This window comes from Thamnophis elegans, chromosome 5 (genome assembly GCF_009769535.1).
Source record: "Thamnophis elegans isolate rThaEle1 chromosome 5, rThaEle1.pri, whole genome shotgun sequence".
In the NCBI taxonomy this organism is placed as follows: domain Eukaryota; kingdom Metazoa; phylum Chordata; class Lepidosauria; order Squamata; family Colubridae; genus Thamnophis; species Thamnophis elegans.
The window spans coordinates 47886983-47906447 of record NC_045545.1 but is presented as its reverse complement, the minus strand read 5'-3'; the positions used below and the strand labels follow the sequence as shown (position 1 = coordinate 47906447).

General features: G+C 39.8%; 1 protein-coding gene across 4 annotated transcripts; it reads left to right on the top strand.

Annotated features, from left to right (window-relative positions):
* Window positions 1-521: 521 nt before the first annotated feature.
* CDKN1A (cyclin dependent kinase inhibitor 1A) lies at window positions 522-10203 on the top strand. Of its 4 annotated transcripts, none has more exons than XM_032218351.1 (3): window positions 522-608; window positions 6657-7061; window positions 8344-10203. In XM_032218351.1, exons 2-3 carry the CDS (start codon window positions 6662-6664, stop codon window positions 8391-8393), a joined length of 450 nt encoding a protein of 149 aa, XP_032074242.1. In that variant the 5' UTR covers window positions 522-608; window positions 6657-6661; the 3' UTR covers window positions 8394-10203. The 4 variants fall into 4 exon arrangements, with proteins under 4 accessions (XP_032074242.1, XP_032074241.1, XP_032074243.1 ...); XM_032218350.1 differs by lacking the exon at window positions 522-608 and adding an exon at window positions 617-812; XM_032218352.1 differs by lacking the exon at window positions 522-608 and adding an exon at window positions 2139-3139.
* Window positions 10204-19465: the final 9262 nt, after the last annotated feature.

The window sequence follows — 19465 nt, the reverse complement described above, 5'->3', positions numbered from 1 at the left end:
CTGTCTTCCCTGCCGTTCATATAGGTAATAATAATCAGTCTGCTTGTATTTCTATCTGTTCTTACACACAAAGATAGTCTGAATTAAACTGCACTTCTGGGTGATACTCACTGGGAATTGTACCACAGTCCAGTAGAAGAGGAAGCCACTGGATTGTGAAAGGCTATTCTATTTATTCATCCATGAAAAAAAATGGTCATAATTTCCTCTCTCAGGCTGTTTGAATCAGCTGTGAATATTGTTAATACAGAACAGAAAACCTAAAAAGGTTTTAGGCTGCTTGAATTTAAATTTAGTCGAGGCTGTACTTTTTTTTTGAGAGAGAGAGACTCTTAAATTAACCCCGGGCAAGTTAATTAAGCTACCTCTCACGTCTCGGTGTGGACGCGTCCGATTCCTTCCCAGGGTCAGTGCGTGAGAGCACGAACGATCCGAAGCAAGCTGCCTCACTAGCAAGGCGGACCTTCGGAAATTCCTAGGAGGGAGAGAAGCAGCAAAACCCCGCCTCTTCGCGAGGCGGGCTTCTGCAGGCTTTATGTAGTCTTGCAGGAGCGGCGGAGCTCAGAATTGCGGACCAGAGGGCGCTTTTCCTTGTGCGGCTGAGAGAGGTGAGCGTTGCATCTAACCTACACCTCCCCCCCTCCCGTCTGTTTGTAGGGAGGGTGCTGGACTATGATGGCATCAGTGCTGTATGGGCGTGTTGTTCGGATGCGTTTATGAATATATGGTCCCGTTTTATAGGAATATCAGAGTTCTATTTATCTCCTTACCTGGACTGGGAGAGCTGTTTTGGCAATTCCAGACGCGCGCAGGTACTGTCAGGTTGTGTTTTTTGGGTTTGTGTGTGTGTGTGTTTGTGTGCTTCGGGGCTGGGATTATGTTCCTTTCTTTTGGAATTTGCTATTCCCCCCTTTTCTGGATTAAGAGGCTCTGGATGGAGCATCGCGGCCTCTTACGATGGGCTAATTAACTAATTCCCTGTATACAGTTTGTGACTATGAAATGGAAGGTTGTCTGGCGAGGAAAAGGAAAGATCAGCGGACCGATGGAACCTGAACCGAGTAGCCCTAGTGATTCTCTGCCTTCCCCGCCCTTTGGATCCCGGTTTTAGCAGATTCTGCATTCCCCTAGAGACGTCCTCGTCCTTCCACCTGTTCTTCCCACCTCCTCTCGCTGCCCATTAGGTGATGGTGGGGTTGTTTTTCCCGCTTTCCCTCCTTGCTCCCAGGAGGAAGATAACTCGCCAAATGAGATTTAGACTCGTTTTTGGAAGTGAGAGCGTCAGCTGGGACGCTTCTTTCCCCAAGTTCTTCAAATCTCTTCGATGGGCGAACTTTGAATTGCGGTCGATTTGCCCGCCTATTCCCGAAAATCTAGTTTTTGAGACCGCGGTACGGAGGACAGAGACGGGTTGCGATGTTCCTGCCTTTGAGTACAATTTATTCGTTCTCTCTCGCTCGCTCTCTTTTAAACACCAAAATTAAACGTCGCAGCAAAAGGAGAAGTAGCAAGTTTGGGCTGATAATCGGAGAGACATTCTTGGGGAGGGGGGGGAGATAAAATCGAAAAAGAAAAGAAAGCAGGACAAGAAGACTTCTGTCAGGAGGACTTCTCTTTCCCGGAGGCGAAACTGATTTGTGCGCTCTTTCTAGAACCGGGTGCGTGCGTGTCTAATAGGGTAGTGGTGATGCCCACGGCCAGAGCCGAGTCCCTGTAAGAGGAGCTATAGGAGCCTTTTCCAGCCTCACCAAAAGGGGTGCTCTTGGGTCAGCAGCTGCGCTATACTTTTTGCCTAGGAAAGGATTCTGTCAGGGCATGCCCTGGCGTGGAGGAGGCGGCTGCGGCTGCCGCTTGTGAGAGGGTGGGGAAGTCAGGCGGCGGCCGTCGGGAGTGATTCAGTGACAGTCACTCTCTGGGGCTGATGTAAGAGAGTAGGCCCAGCCCTGCCAGTTTGGGGACGTTTGGAAACGCCTTCGTTTTGATTAGGGAAGGTATGCCACCTTCCTGGCGAAAGAGGCGTCTTTCCCCTAAGGTCTCCCTCGGCTTCTGTGAGCAGAAATAGCCCGTGTCACTGGAAGGGCTGGGCCATTAGACGCACGAGTTCTTCCGATTCTCCGCCCAGCCCCGCCCCGCCGATGTTCTTGTCTCGGTTGGGAACTCCTTGTTCCCAAACGGAGTTTTATTTTTGTTCTTGCTCTGTTTAGATAATTCAGCCCGGCTATGCTGTTGCCCCACCCCCCCGCCCCCTTTTTTTTAAAGAGTGGCGCGCAAACTCGGGCACGCGCTGGAGGCGGTGGCAGGAAAGCGGCTAGACGGAGGCTGGTTTTGTTTACTGGTCCGAGTTATGAACTTTCAGCAGCTGTGGAATTCTCGTCCATCCTTCCCCCCCTCCCTTATTAACAAGGGGGAGGGAGAGAGAGATGGATAGGGAGTGGGGTAGAGACCGTAAAGCTGGTTTAAGGAAGAAGCACCTAGGTTAAATCCCAAAGATGCCACTTGGCGGGCGTGGGTTGAGCCTGGAGTTTTCTCATTCCTTTGCACAAAGGCGGCTGGGTAGGGTGAAGTCAAGAACGCACCTCCAAAGAGCTCCAATCCTAAAGCCCCTAAAGGGCCAATATTGTGTGGGAAGGAAAACAAAAAGAGGCGGAGCCGTAGTAAATTCGGCGCACGTTTCCCATTTCCTGGCAGCGAATCCTGTCGGCCTGTGTGGCAAGTGCGATTTCGCAACTTCCAACCCGGCACGTGACGCGGCTGCTGTGGTACCAGATGACGTAACCCAACCCAACACCAACACCCCCTCCCGCCCGGGCGAGCTTCGTGAGCGTCTCGCATATCTCCTCGGCTCCTCCTGGGGTGATAAGGAAGTCCCCCTGTTTGGCTTTGCGCCGGGGGTCGAGTGGGAGAAGCGAGAGAGAGAGAGAGACAGAGCGGTTTGCAGCGTTGAAATAAAGCGGGCAATCGCGCGACACAAACTTTTTTTTTTGCAGCCGCGAGACGGGTCGCTGAACTGCTGGAAGGGCGGGGGGGAGGGGGGCTGGCGGCGAGAGAGGGAGGATAGCTACTGTTTCAACAATGGTGACCTAAATTTTGATTGGCTGGCGCTGGCAGAGAGCAACTACGGTAAATTCAAGTTCGCAGGGTAAGCGGAGGCTAAATTTGTGCTGCGATTTCAGATGGCTACGTCTTCTTCTGTACTTCCTTCCATCAGCAGGCGTTGTTATCTACGGAGATCCGTCTCCTGATAACAAGAGGTGGCAAATAATTTTATGACAACTCACAGCAGCCGAAGTTAAGGGGAGTATGGGAGTTGTTGTAGACCAGAGGTCTTCAAACGTGGCAACTTGAAGTCCACAAGTCTTAAAGTTGCTAAGTTTGGGGATCCCTGTTGTAAACCAACATTTCTGGAAAACGATGGGGAAGTTATGGGGAAGTTAGTGGTAACGATCCCAGAGCAATTGGTTTTGATAGGTACTGAGAAGCTGGACTACTAGCCAAACTAAAACATTAGTTTTGGCAGTTGTGTGACAGGCAGCAAGGCTGGATTCATGGTGTAAGTTGTAATGCGGTTTCCTTCTTTGTGCTTTAGCATTTAGGAGGATTCCATCATTATGGTTTGTAACCACGGTTAATAACTTGAGGTGTTCTATTCTATTCTGTGTTGGGAACCAAGTCATTGTAGTGGAACCACTTGTGAAAATTCATAGTGAATTTTGATGTGAGAACAAATCCCCAAAACAATTGCATAACATAGTTATGCTTACTGAATCAGTAAATAGATAAGTTCAAGGAACACGCTACGCTATAACCCATTGTGGTTGGGGATATGAAGCCACAAATAAGTCTCTTTTCTCAAGTCAGATGCACTAATGCACTACAGAGCTCCTATTAGTATACAAGTGTCCACAAAGTGTATTAGTATACAAGTGTCCACAATGGAACTCAGTTACTTAGAATTAACCAAGACTACTTTTTAAAATTAATTGTACATTTTGGGGGAATGTGGATGACATAAAAAATACTTAAAAACTTATTGCTTAAATTCATTGATAACTGAACCAGTATATGTGTGTATTCAACTGCTTTATTAAATTTATATTTTGTCATATTTGGTCAAGTGGAAGGCAACAAAGTTCTGAATAACACTTAAAACGATATATTTTGAGAAATGAACACTTAAAATATATTTCACTAAAGTTGGTTTGGAAACCAGAAATGTGTAGTCTTGAGAAACTTTGCCTGCTGGTAGAAGGTCATAAAAAATAGAGCTAGCTTGGTCTCTTTTTGGTGCAGAATTCTAGTGATTAGGGGTTTTGGAGCGTTAGGAGAAGCCATCTAAAATCTTGCCCAGAGTTGTTTTGGTCATATATTGAAAGCATACAGTATACAATATGGTATATTTTAATGATACCTCCCTCCAAACATCGATCTACAAGTATTTGTGATCTGGGATCCATTTGGTGCTATGTGGATTGCCTTAACTCAGTTGAGATGCAAGCACTGTTGTCAGACAGATGTTGTTACAGTTGGTTGTTCCTTCACTCCTTTTGAAGCATGTCAAAAGTCCACTAGCTTGTTGTCTGTTTGCATGCTAGGCCAATGTTTCTCAACTTCAACAATTTTAAAATGTATGGACTTCAACTTTCAGAATTCCACAGACCTACATGCCTGCCATTTCATTGGAAACTGGTTCCCAATGAAAGAACAAGAATAAAGAAACGCAATCCAGGATTAATATTTGTGGAGTAAATAGCTGAGAACTGCAAATATCTGATAAGCATCCTGTTTTGGTGACTTGAAGTGGTGAATTAAAAACTCATGAAGCTGTGGCCTGTCCTTGGCAGTTACGAACCTGCCTGGACTTGTTCTGATGTGACTAGTGCTCTGATGTCTGATGTCATCTGGCATAGCTGCGTGTAATGGGCATGTGAAGGCTGCTACTATTTTTAATCTCTTTGCCTCTTCTTTAGCAATATCAGTATGCTGGGCAATGCAGATGTCAAAACTGTTTGGGAAAGAATCGACCAAATAAAACAGAGACATGGGTATTGCAATTCAATTGTGTTTTTGATCCAGAGCTTCTGCATGGAAACATGCATATATATTCAAATAAAGGTGACTTGCCAAAGAATGAAATGGGTCTTTAGTTTATACACTAGTCAGAAATTATGCTTGGAGGCTCTCTAGTAGTCTGCTCTTCATTAATGGGATTCATAACTGAAAAATGGCATTAATGCAGGATGGCCTCATTGGATGGATACAGAATATAAGCCTTAGCTACTTGCCTTGTGATGATCCTTTGTAATGAAGGAGAGGTAATGAACAGACACCAAAGTGTAGCTCTTTATTGGTTAAAGATATCAAATACATTGAAGTAGTTAATGCAAACTCCATTAGAGCCGTTGTCACGTAGTGGTTAGAATGCAGCACTGCAGGTTACTTCTGCTGACTGACCGCTGCACAGTAGTTCGGCAGTTCGATCCTGACCTGCTCAAGGTTAACTCAGTTTTCTATCCTTCCGAGGTTGGTAAAATGAGTGCCCATCTTGTTGTGGGCAATATGGTGACATTTGTAAAACACTGTGAAGCAGTATATAAGTCTAGGTACTATTGCTAATATACACATATGTATGTATGTATATGTGTCTGTACACACACACATACACATACACACAGAGTTTGATGTTGTTCTAATCTCTATTTTAACAGTACTTCAGAATATAAGTAGGTGAAATATTTGAGTGCTGTATGAAGTATATTTTGGAGTGAATAAATGCAGAAAATAAGCAGAAATTCTGAAATAAAACATTAGGCCTATCTGAATGGTGATGTATAAACAGTAGATATTTGACAATGGAAATTTCCACTTTCATAGGCCATCTTAACATATACAATATCTGCACAGTGCAAAATGCTGTATCTTAAATGTAGGATTATTATTTTTTTTGCATCGTACCTGCCTTTTCTGGTGCCTAGTGGTAATGTTCCAGTAAGGAAAAGATTACATGAGACAACAAAGTTAACATTTGGGTTGTGTAAATCATTTAGTTCTCCATGGATTAGAAGCATTTCATTACTTATAACTATTGGGCAACTCTTTTCTGTGTTCAAAACTGTTTAAACATTAGGAAGAACAATACTGACATGTATAGGGCAAAGAGCATCTACTTGGAAGCTAGTAAAAGTTACTCCAAAGAAACTTTAATTCTTCAAATATTCCCTGATATGCTTCTTTCTCAGGGTGAACTCTTGGTAAAATATGTCCTGAGCATCTCATAAGTACAATTCTATGTGTTTTTTTTTTTAGAGATATGGCTTGTATCCAGAATATGAAAGGGTCCCACTCATCCACACTTGCTTTCTAACTAAGGTTTCTAATGACATTTTAATTTCAGTTCTGTCAGACTTAGCTGGTGTCACTAGATATAATGATGCCTCAATACATTATCTCTCTTTTGAAACATACTGAAGTTCTTTAATTAATTACATTAAATCATGCTATTTTTGTCATATTCCAGTAATTTGAAGCAGAATGTTTAATGTTACCCTGATAGGTTTTTCAAGGAGATTTAGTTACTGTATTATTTTTTTATTGTTACTGGCTTGGAGGCAAAAAGTAACCTCTCCTTTTTTAAATACTCCTGATCTTTCTCCCAATAGGAAACATGCCTCTTTCTGAGAGTAAAATCCTTCAACCTTCCTGCAGCAGGAAACTATGCAGAAATCTCTTTGGACCGGTTGATCATGAACAGCTCCAGAAGGACTTTCAGTCCTTGATGAAGGTCCAGCTGGAAGAAGCCCAGCAAAAGTGGAACTTTGACTTTGAAACAGAAACCCCACTGGAAGGGAATTACAAATGGGAAAAGGTCTCTCATCTAAATATGCTGCCATCTCCAGATCTCTTGGAACACACAAAGGAAAACAGCTGTACAGGGGAAAAGAGCCGGAGTCCTCCAGCACTCTTCAAGAGGCACACAAAGACAGAAAGACCAGGGCAGGTGGGCCTTGAAGCTTGTAAGGCTGATTCCCCCAGATGTTTGAAAAGAAAGCAGACAAGTATCAAAGGTAAGAACGAGGAGGTCTATTTGTTCTTTGTGCTAACTTAAGGAGTTGTTAATAGTCAAAACGGGAACTGAAATGAAATTTTATAAAACCCAAATCCCATTTTTTTTAAAAATCACAATTTGAGTTCAAAAGCTTAATACTGGATTTAAAATTGGGCATTTGTGTCTTGACTTTTAGAAGGTACATAATTTCCACAGATGATGTTAAGAACAGTGTGATATGTCAGCTTGTGTGTGTGAATTTAATCTTGAACAAACTTAGCATTCATTCATCATTGGAAATTGTGCAAGTAAATTCATTTTAATTTGTAGACATAGCAAATATGTGTATAAAGACACTGTTGAAGCATTTTATGTATTTGGTTTAAAAATATGTAAGATTATAGATGGAGTATTCGTTTTGCCTAATCACATTTATCAGGCTGCATGTCTCCTGTGACAATAGAAAGGAAAAGGAAACAAAAACTGGCATTTGGTGATACAATTATTATTTCAAATGTATTTCCTGAGTGTGTGCCCTAATACACAAGCAAACACTACAATATTAAGGTTTACCAAAGCTATGGCAGTTCTGGAGATGCAAGACTTTGAAGAGTGTTCAAAGACTTCAGCTGGTCCAGAACGCAGCCACGCGAGCGATTGTGGGTGCACCCAGGTACACCCACGTCACACCTATCCTCCGCAAGCTGCACTGGCTACCCATTAGTCTCCGGACCCGCTTCAAGGTGCTGGTCGTTACCTATAAAGCCCTACATGGCATCGGACCTGGGTACCTGAGAGACCGCCTCCTGCCGATTACCTCCCATAGACCGATTAGATCTCACAGGTTAGGTCTTCTCCGGATCCCATCTGCCAGCCAATGTCGGCTGGCGACTCCCCGGGGGAGAGCCTTCTCTGTTGCAGCTCCAGCCCTCTGGAACGACCTCCCCGTGGAGATCCGGACCCTTACTACCCTCCCGGCCTTCCGCAAAGCCGTTAAGTCCTGGCTGCTCCAGCAGGCCGGGGGGCTTTCGGAATATCCAGCCCCACGGAAACTGTGACTGTTGTGTTATTTTAAAGTGTTGTTTTGTTTATTTATCCCCTTCCCTTGTTTATTGTAAGCCGCCCGGAGTCCTTCGGGAGTGGGCGGCATACAAGACCAATAAACTCAAACTCAAACTTTGTTGGCTGATGTTTGCACTCAAATCTGTGAGTAGAGTTATGGACATGGTTGAATCCTATTTGGGCACTTGGTCTTATCCCTTGTAGTAAAAAAGTAAATTTGTTTTTCTGCTCTTTTCTAGACTTTTATGGTTCAAAGCGACGAACTAGCCCATATAAGCCAAAGCCATGATAACAACACTGCAAGCAAAGTCCATCCATGTCATTCTGTTGGCTGAAGATTTTGACCTCTCTTTATTATTATCAGCTGGAATGATCTACCTGGGTGTCACACCCAGTGAACTCATGCAGGATGGCTATTTTGAAGGACCAGCTAATCAGCATTACAGTTCATTCTCTGAAGAGCCAGAAATCTCTTATTTTATGTAAACTGTTTTAGTGCACTAGTACAACACTTCAGAATGATTTTTTTAAAAAACAAATCATTGATAGCACTGGAGCCTTATGTGCAATGAATTATTGTAAAATCTTTATGTATGTTTGTTGAAGCAGGAGAGATCATATCTAAAGCAAGTGTGTAGGGGGCCAGTGTTGATGGATACAAGAAAGGGCCAACCTAAGTTCTGCTAGCTGCAGAGGTCTGCTTTATGTGTCATTTCACTTGTCACCTTTTATGGGCCTCAGGAAAAGCTTGATATGATGACTCACTATATGCGGGTGCAGGTCTAGGAATCAATAGAATAGTATAGGACAATATCTTAGACGTTGATTTTCCTACATCTTTTTACTCTATTGTGTTTAAAGAAATATTGTGAGGGAGGGGGAGAATGGATTGGGGGTTTTTTCAGGCTGGTAAGGGATTTTCTTAAAAGATGAAGAATTTATGGTTATGGTGGGAACAAGTGTGCATTAAACTGTAACACTGCTGTGAAGAGGGTAGGGTTGTAAATATGTAAATATTGTAGCCTTTACCAGTTATTTTTCTGGGTAATTTATATGTCCTTTTATTATATAACTACAGGAATATGATATAATTGTCTCCCAATAACACAAAAAACAGAAGATGCAACACATAATATTTGTGGGAGGTATAATCATAAAATATGATACTTCACTACTGTCTTGCTTCTTCCATACAGTATATTCTATACCAACTTAATTAGCTATTGAATCATCTTTAATGCAGTTCATTCATTTTGTAATTATGTAGCACTGTAGTGATTAGTGAAGAAAAATAGGGTGTGCCAGCAAGGGTTGATGTACTATAATCTTTGATTTTCTATTGCCTTATTTCACTGGTATAGCAACTTAGTGATAGAAGCTGATATAAGGACTCAGCCCAGACCTGCTTTCTCTAATTCCTACAGCTGCCTGTGTTTTCCAAGTGACTTCAAATAAGAGGCATTGCCAAACTGGCAATTATATCACTTAAATTAATATGAGATAATCTAATTTACAGATCACTTTTACTTGGAATTTGGGGTTATTATGAATACTTGCTGCTGCACTTTCCTATCAAATAATCATGGGTACAGTGTGCTATTCTAATCAAAAGTTCAGGCCTTATTATAATCAAAACTTTGGAACCCATTTTAAGGGCAAATTTGCTTACCTACACAATGGCTTTATTGCTGTCTTTTTGTAATAAATTAGGGACAAGGGTCCCTTATCAGAATTTTGTCACTATAGGGTAACGTGGTGTTTGTAGGAAATTGCTTCTTTTAACAGGTCATCTGCAGCTTGCAAACATTCAGTTCTAACCATGAAAGAGAAGCTTGCTTGCTTGAGTTTGGAGATTCATGTTGGTTCATGCCATCTGCACAAGGGCCAACCTATCAAAAAACAGCTTCAGGCACTTTTTATATAATACATTTCCTTAGGGTCGTCTGAAGTTTTTGGTTAGAATTTCTCTAGACACTTTGACAGTTGCACTTTTACATTCAGGATAATGCTGGGATTCTTGAGCATTAATCCAGTTGTGAATATTATGCTGCTGAACTAAGTCTTGGAGTAAAATAAAGGCACTTCATAATGGAACAGCACTTTGTCTGGTGTGAATTTCTTGCATGCATCATTTAGAATTGAGCAAACTAATGCTCCATCCAGTGATGACATTTGATTGACCTTTAAAAATAATAGTTTTAGAGGGTAAAGAACTTTACAAAAGATTTTATCAAGATAAAAACTCAGTGGAACAATCTACTGAATTACAGACTAGCCAATCTCCTTTAAACCTGACATTCCAGTAAGTAAATCATGATTCAATTAAACATAGATAAGTGAAGTATAGAAATAGCAATTCTATCAAGCACAGCCTCTTCCATTGTTGTATTTTAATAATTAGTTTGCTTAATTATGGTTTACTGAATAAGTCACCATTATCTGGGTTTACAGAAAGACATTGGATCATTAATTACAGTGGCTGAGATCCATACACTAAGCCAAAACAATCTGTTATAATTACCGTAGGACATTGTGTAAACCTAGGAAAAAGTGATAAGAAATTAGAGTACAATTGATTGGTTTCTATACAAGTAGTCTTGAAGAGAGAGAGAGAGGTTTGTATGAGATTTCCATATCTTTCATAGCATAATCTAGAAACACTTAATAAATCCTGCTTGGAAAAAAGTTAATATACAATGTGTTCTTGATAAGACAGTCTAAACTCTAGGGATTACCAATAAAATACAAAAGTCCATAGTTACTATCGTACTCTGCAATATTTGAAGTGCTTTTCTTACATAAACTATGAATTAGGTTAAAAAACCAAGAGCCTGGGTCTGTAATCATATTGACCCTTTAGAATGATCAACTCATAATACAGTTGAATTTTGTAGGATGTTATGGCTTCTATCCAGGCTAACTTTGATTGTGACATCTGGTGCCTAAGTCTTAACTTAGCATGAGATAAGCAATGCACACATTAATTCAAAGGCACCATTGCTTGTTAAAATGTCCCTTTTAATAACAGCTAATCAATGTGCATTAACAATCAACAATGTAGCAGAAAGGGAAGTAGGTTACTACACAGTCAGGTATTGTTAGGAAAAATAGTAATTACGGTAACCCGAATGAAAAAAAAAATTCTTGACTGCCATCTCAGACCAGTTTAGATTCAGGCAAACGTCCAGCATAGAAATTCATGACTTCACCTTTGCATAAATATGTGCTTTATATGCCATAAACTATATTTTTTCTATATTATACAATATTGAAGTATTAGTATATTTCTACCTCAGTCACAGATGTATGAACTGAGATTGACATGAATTTGTGATAAATTGTTGCCATCCTTTATTTACTCGGAAATATGTCCTGTGTAGAGTTGATTTGAAAAATAATTTCATTTTGAGCTTCTGACTTACATTTAGCACAACAAATAGTAACTGTGTAACAAATTTCTAAGTTTGCATTAAATGTGGAAAAAAGCCAAATTCTCCAAAAGGTATGTTGAGAAATACAATATATGTCAGTAGTATGAATGGTCCCTAAGAATCTTAGGATTGTCCTCAGGGAATGCTAAAAGTTATCAAATGCCATATTTAATGTAATATAAGATTACAGACATACATAAAAGAATGGGACATAATCCTTATGTTATTTAATCTGAATTAAATGCAAAAGAAACAAAGTCAGTTTTAGGTGTTCTCCTGAGTTCAGTCTCACTGCTTTGTGAAATGTAGCCTCCAGCATGCCCTTAAAAGCTGTGTTTTTCAACATTAACAACTTTAAGACATGTGGACTTCAACTCCCAGAATTGCCCAGCATGAGAAGCGCTGCTTTGAAGCCAAATGGTGCCTAAATCTTTTTTTAAAAGTGGGGGGATAGTCCTTTTCTAACTAAACCAGAGGTGGGTTGAGCAAGAATGAAAATGACAAATTGATGGTTCAGAGCAGCTGGTGAAATGAACCAGCAGATGAAACCTCCCCCCCTCCTCTGCTCTGTAATTGCACTAACTTCCTCTTGAAAAAAAAAAGGGAACCATCTCTTAAAGTGGATGAATCCTGCACCATAGAGCACCGTAAATGCTCTGTCTTTTTATTGACAGGTAAGTTTTCTTAAGAGTTCAGCCAGGGTTAAATTTCAAGTTATACTTTATTTCTGACTTGGCTGAGAAGGCTTTTTTTTTTTTAAAAAAATATTGAAGTTAGATTTTATTTTAATGGTGGAAATTGGGTCTGGGTTCATACATAACTTTAAGACATAATGTTTTTTTGACTGGTTTTGGTTTAGCATGTGACCTAAAGTACCCCTAAATTACAGTAGATTGGAATTCCTGGTTTATGACTGAGTGAACCCAGCTAAGTTCTTGACTTATTTTAGAACCTGTACTTAAACAAACTATGGCTTAACATCTGTGAATCCAGTCTCCGAAACTGAGTTGCTGCCAAAAAAACAAGCCAAGTGCAGCATATTAAAATGCACTGACTTTTCCTTATTGTGCCTCTTTTCACAAGGTGAAATCTCATCAGCGGTTGTTAAAAGCAGAAAATGCCTATAAAACACAATGCCTATAAGAGATAACTTATGTAGCTCTTAAGATTTTCCCAAAGTGGTACTAGGATTTGATTTTGGAATACAGGTAGCCCAAAATCTCCAGCAGCCAATGTAGGAAAAAAGTACATATGTTATTTGCTTTTGGCATGTAATAAACTCATGTAGAACTTATTTGTCAATGTGGACACTATATGGGGCAGAAAGTTGCTCACTAGGCTGCAACTGGTAACAGCACTTTTGAGAGAGAGAGAGAGGAAAGTGGGCTACAGAAACTGAATGAGCTTGGCAGTATGTTACATGGACTGGGACCCAAACATGGATTCTTGAGAATTTCTCTGTTTTCAAAATCTATGTTAAACATGTTTTATAGCTTGCTTTACAGTGTTTATGATTCCCCCCTAAAAATGGTAGGAGGGAGTATATTTTTCCTCTTGCAGTTCTCCTTGATCCATCAGCTTGAAAAGCTGGGTACTGAGCACAGAACTGTCTGCAAACTATGTACATGCTACAGCCTCCCCACACCTGCCAGCTGGACATTTTAAATATATATTTTATCATAAGCCACAAAAATCTTTGTGTGGGGGAAATTAAAATGTCTACAGACTATAAGCATTGTTGATCTATCGTCTGAGTTTGATGCTTAGTAACAGCCAAATTAGAACCAGGAAGTTAGAAATTAGAGATCAGATATTATGAAAGTAGTTCCTTATGAAAACAGATCACTCATATAAAAGATGTTTTCTTCTTTCCAGGTGCAGGAAATCTACTTAGGTAGATTTAAAGCCTTAGGTAGCCAATAACTTCAGAACCCAGGAATATTTACTAGATCAGGAAATTTCTATAACTGTCCAAACTGGATGCTGAAGTATGTAAATATATATTCCTGGTTCTAATTCCTATAACCTTTGAATGAGTTTAATTTAAAAATGTCTCAATTAGCAAGCAAATGCACTGATACTGTACACATGGACCAACTCACTTTGATCAGTTACTCATGCTTGGATTTATACAATGCCCTAGACCAGGGGTGTCAAACTTATGTCATCACGTCATCATCCCTTTGCTAAACCGGGTGTGGGCGTGGCCAGCATGTCATGCACCCGGCCTATAGGCCATGAGTTTGACACCCTTTCCCTAGACCAGTGTTTCTATGTCTCAGCAATTTCAAGTTATGAGGATTTCAACTCCCATAATTCCGTACCCTGCATGCTAGCTGGTAAATTTTGGAATTTGAAATCCCTATCCCTTCTTGAAATTGTTGGGGTGGAGAAATGCTGCCCTAAATTACCACGGGATTCTTCAAGTTCTGAAGAATCTTGAAGTTCTGAATTATCTGAATTCACAGCCATCGGAAAAAAATAATTTGTGGTTCAGTGTGTTATATAAACTATGCTTCACTTAGCTAAGGCTTGGTTTGTTGTACAAAAATTTGTGAGTGAAATGTTAGTGCAGTTAAATAGTAATACTGTGCCACATGTGACTCTTATGTCAAAATAAAATGGCTACTGAGGATGTTTACATCCTCCCCACCCAATCAAGCTGTCAATCATGTACAAGTAGAGAATGTTGGCTAATGGCAGAACATTTAGAATTAGTCCTTGGGAGCAAGAAGAAGCCCCTGTGAAAGTCTACAAAGATATTCTATTTCAGAAGAAGAGTTTTTTTAATTCTGAAGTCATGGACAAGAACTGGGATTGATGAAAACAAAGAAGTTTTATATTCCACGATCTGATATGCAGGTAAAGTGAAGCTTTCAGTTACTCCGTTTTAGTGTGATTAAGGAGTTCAATAGTGAATGAGCAAACCTTGATAAAAATTCAAAAGTCAGTTCTTTTGTTCCACCTGCCCACTTTTTTTCATTTTATCTTGTTATAGATGGCCTTAGAGGGGATGGAGATCAAGGAGTCAAAGTCCACATATCTTCAACCTTGCTAAGGTTGAGAAACACTGCACTAAGGAGTTTTCATATAGTAGCTCCATGATACTTTACTAAGCCACATGAGCATGTGGCATGATTTTATTTGTTTATTTGCAGGGCATTTTTTGGGCTCACAGACCTTGATAATAAAGGAAGTGGAAGACAGCTTTCATGAAGGCAACTTCAAACTTGTCCCTGGAGGCAATTAATAGTGAGGAGAAAAAACACTTTGAGTCTTTCATTAATCAACTGGGAGCTGATAATGTCTTTGAAGAGTAAGAACAATATGATAGTTTTACATATGTTTCATACTAATTCTCACAGTTAAATGGAAGCAGAATGGGAAAGGGTGAAAGAGAAATGGATTTGATACAAATCAAAAGGGTTAAATTAATATAAGGGCCTTAAAAGTGGAAGATGATATAGGTGATCACATAAGCTTTAAAGGAAAGATGACTGATGAAGATCTTATCTCCATCCATTTTACAAGATGTCTATAAATTCTTTTATTGTGCCGTTGAAATCTAATAGCAAAGCCTTGGGTTTTGGCCATGCAATTTTAGCTAAAGAAGACACAAAATTAAATTTCCCCAAGCACCAGAAAAATAAAGCACCATCACAGGAGTCAAAGACCCACTACAGAAAGGATAGACAAAAACAAGACTTGTGGCATTTTATTTTTGTTTGTTTACTAGAACTCCCAAATTCCATTAATCAGGTGTAAAATCTGTTTCTGATTTTCCAGCAAAATTAGTTTTAGCTGCTTTGTTTAGCATAGTTAGAAATCTTTTGTTTGTTTGTGTAACTCCTCCTGCCCTGTATCCCTAGATATTCCATTTAACCTTATGCAGCATATTTTGCAGCTGTTATCTACAGCTGTATGGAACACCAAGTACCAGCAGCAAGTATTACACTTGTCAATTGATGTGATTGAAACCAAGTTAGCATATATATTATTACATCTCATTTACCCACAATCTTGTGTGATTTACCTGTAAATGAATCACTTCCAAGACAATTTATATGGAAATATGGATATTTCAATGCTGGCAATAGAAATGTTTCAGTCTTAACATACATTTTCATGCTGATTTATTCATGTTCAACTAGAACTGGGATAAGCTAAAATAATAAAAGTAATTGAACCAGAATATTGACCCGGAAACAATAAATTCTCCTTTTGTATAGCAAGTCAGAAATCTGGAAGATCTGGGTGCAGCTCTTGGAAGCAGAACCACATCTGCTGGGAAATCTGAAGGAGTTCTTGGCTAAAATGGCACACTTGATCAAGGAAGCTAAGCTTGAAAAAGAGAAGATACATTTACTACTGAAAATGTAGGTCACTGCACAGAAATGGAACTATGGGATGTGTTTTCACTAACAGAGTTTTAAAATGGGAAAAGTAACACAATTCCAGGAAAAGTAACTATGGAACTGTAAGGGGAGGAGGAACTCAGTATCTGAATTACATAACATACTAAGCTGTAGTAGTTGATTTGTTGATGATTAGTGGGATATGCAAAATATAGTCGTCGAGATCTGTAAATCATACAGCATAGCATGTTATAGCTATTGTTGCTTTTAAAATAAACCATTGTTTTTCTGTAATGTAGGAAGCATGCTTACATCAGAAGAGGGCAAAGAAAGCAGGTATTTTAGTTTCAAAAATCTTTATCAAGAAACAAAGCCTGAGTTCACAAATCCTGCATAGTTTGCCGAACTATGGTTTGTCAGATAAGCCACAGTTAGCAGAGTTAATGCATAATTGCTGAACCGGCATATTGGTTTAAGCCTTGGCATTGTTTGTTTGGATTTGGCTCAGTATGTTGTATGAGGTCAGCACATACACCTGGGATTCGAGAACTTTGAGTTCAGGGATTAGTGTTTTGTAGCCAATCTAGTGCGCCAAGTTTTCCTCATGTAAACTATAATTGGGTGAAGTGGAGAGAAGAAGTTAATAATTGGGAATTAGAAGTCATTATTGATAGCTGCAAACGCTTGAGGTCAGATTTTTCAAGAGGTCCATTGTTTTTCCACATTGGCACTATATATGACCCTCTAGTTTTAACAAAGTAAGCATCATTAAATAGAGAATCCATGGACAGTTTTGTTTCTTTAAGATAACTTTCTCTAAAATGGGGCTCTGCAGAACTGTTGCAACATTTGTGAGTGGTAATCCCAACATAACTGAGAATTGCTATAATGGGAAAGGCTGCTTTGGAAAAATATAAGGGAAAGCAGTAAAAGAAATAGTGAGCATGTCAATGGCTTCTAGTCTGTCTACTTTAAGGGAACTGGTGAGGTTGGGCTAGTGCAGTAGTGGAGGATATGACCAATATGCCCCGGTACAGGTGTACCGGTGCCTGTTGCAGCACCAGGTACCATTCTGGTACAATGCTTCGGAAGGCTCACCTGCCCAGCTGCGCTTCTTACCTGTATTTGAGATATTTGGGGCTTCCGCGCACATGCATGGAGCATACGGTGCCTGTGCGACACTTTGCTGAGTAGCTGGAGCATCACGGAGGTGTAGCGTAGCGTCGTGGGTGGTAAGTATGCATGCGCGTACTGGTTGCACCGGGATCTGGAACCCACCACTAGGCTAGTGTTACAGAACAGTCCTCCTGTAAAATCAGTTGCTGAGCAGACTGAACATAAACAAGTGTAGTAACATTTGAAGAGTCTCTTTGTGTGCATAAACATCCCTTAATATCTTTTTATTGGCACTCTGCTAGACAAATATCTGGTCACAATAAAAAAGTGCAGAAGCTATATGAAGAAATGGAGCAGCAAATTGAGATGGAGAAAGAAAAACTGCAGAATGAGGTAGGTGCCCATTTGGACCATGCCAGTTCTCAGGATTTATCCTTTATTGAAAAAATCTGCCCTTTCTCAATAACTTGGGGTGAATTTACCTGCAACATCGTAATGTGGGGTTACTTTCCTATATAATAATTGGAGGGAAGGGTGTGTTTTATATTTCTCTTCTACAAAAGCAAAATTTAATTTGGCCATCCAGTGAGGACATGGATGAGATACCAGGCCTTTTCCAAGGCAGTCATCTCCCCCGCCCCCTCCGCCCCATTTTGGAATTTCTAAACTCCAGAGGTGTTTGTAAAGTTCCTTCCTCAAATAGTTCCTTCCTCCTGAAAACAGATTGAAGATAGTTCTATTTCTCCAAATCTTCAACCTTATTTCATTGTTAACAGTGTCTGTCTTGGAGCTGGTGGGTTGGTTTATATCTGTATACAATTACTGTATATATTTTTATTATGTTGTATTTTGATTGGATCAGGCTGTAAAAAGTAAATAAATATGAGAGGTCCAGGAAAATCAGAGCACCCAATATTCAAAAAATGGAAGAGGAATAAGTGTCTTTCTCCAGAAGGGCATTCAGAACTGAATCGCCTCTACTTCAGAAGCACTGGTTGTGTGATAGAGAATGTATGCATTGTATTATAAATGTTTAATAACTTCACATTTGGTAGAAAAGAATAGAGAGTAGCAATTCTCAACATGTAAGGGAGTGAGATGATGGAATTGCAATTTGTAATGTCTCAAGACGAGGGATTCCTTCTCTTGTACTGTAGGAAGATACAGTACAAAATTACAAATCTTTTCCCTCACCCTCAAATAAACATTTTGCATTTCCCCTCACTTAGCCTGAAGTACTAAAAATATAAGGACTCTGTAGAGCCATAATCAGCTTCTTTTCTTCCAGCTAAAGCAGACATGTTCCTAGGGAAGAGCACAGATTTGTTACTTAGGTACTTGTATTGTGTTGTTTATAGCGTTCCTCCCTTTCCCTTTTTTCCTATGTTCTTTTAAATATGTATTTGTGTATTAGTTTCTTTCATTTTTTTTCCCTTCCAAATTAGAAGGAAAGGGCCACATAAAGTATCTGGCTATAAAACAGGTAGTCCTTGACTTAAGACTGTTCATTTAGTGACCGTTCAAATTTACAACGGCACTGAAAAAAGTGACTTACGACATTTTTTCACAGTTCCAACCATTGCAACATCTTCATAGTCATGTGATGAAAATTTAGACACTTGGCAACTGATTCATATTTATGATAGTTGCAGTGTCCCAGGGTTATGTGATCACCTTCACAAGCAAAGTCAATGGGGGAGTCACATTCACTTGTTATTAACAATTGCAGTGACTCACTTAATACAAATTCTATAACAAGAAAAGTTGTAAAGTAGACCAAATCACTTAGCAACACTGTCCCACTTAACAACATTTTGGGCTCAGTTGTGGTCATAAATTAAGGACTATTGTACTCTAAATTATCTGACAGAAATTAGCAAGTGAAGGCAGAAACTTCAAGCTTTTCCTCACCCTTCTGGAATATATCCCGAGTTTGCCATGGGGTACCTTCTGGTATTTTGAACTTCATTATTTAAATGACACCTCAAGGAGGGCAGGGACTGAAAGTTATAATGTAGGGAGAAATCTGGCTGAAAAATCTAGTTGAGGTATACCTCCTGCTATTTCGGCTTTCCATCTCCCTTACTTTTCAGTGTTGGTTCTAGAGCAGTGTTTCTCAACCTTGGCAACTTGAAGATGTCCGGACTTCAACTCCCAGAATTCCCCAGCCAGCTGGGGAATTCTGGGAGTTGAAGTCCGGACATCTTCAAGTTGCTGGGGAATTCTGGGAGTTGAAGTCCGGACATCTTCAAGTTGCCAAGGTTGAGAAACACTGTTCTAGAGTAAATACAAGATGAATTTATCTTATCACTTTACACTAAAACATTAAAATGTGGAATTCTCTGTGCGTTGATGTTGAAATTAAACATTACATTACAACACACATTAAATATTAAAGATAAAGGTTTCCCATGTCCTGTCATGTCCGATTCTAGAGGGTGGTGCTCATCTCCATTTCT

Bases quoted from the DNA above. Each gene is read 5' to 3' on its own strand.
- CDKN1A (XM_032218350.1), top strand. From the start codon at position 692: ATGGGCGTGTTGTTCGGATGCGTTTATGAATATATGGTCCCGTTTTAT. The intron at 813-6,656 runs GTACTGTCAGGT...TTCTCCCAATAG, and splicing joins GCAATTCCAGACGCGCGCAG to GAAACATGCCTCTTTCTGAG. The intron at 7,062-8,343 runs GTAAGAACGAGG...GCTCTTTTCTAG, and splicing joins AAAGCAGACAAGTATCAAAG to ACTTTTATGGTTCAAAGCGA.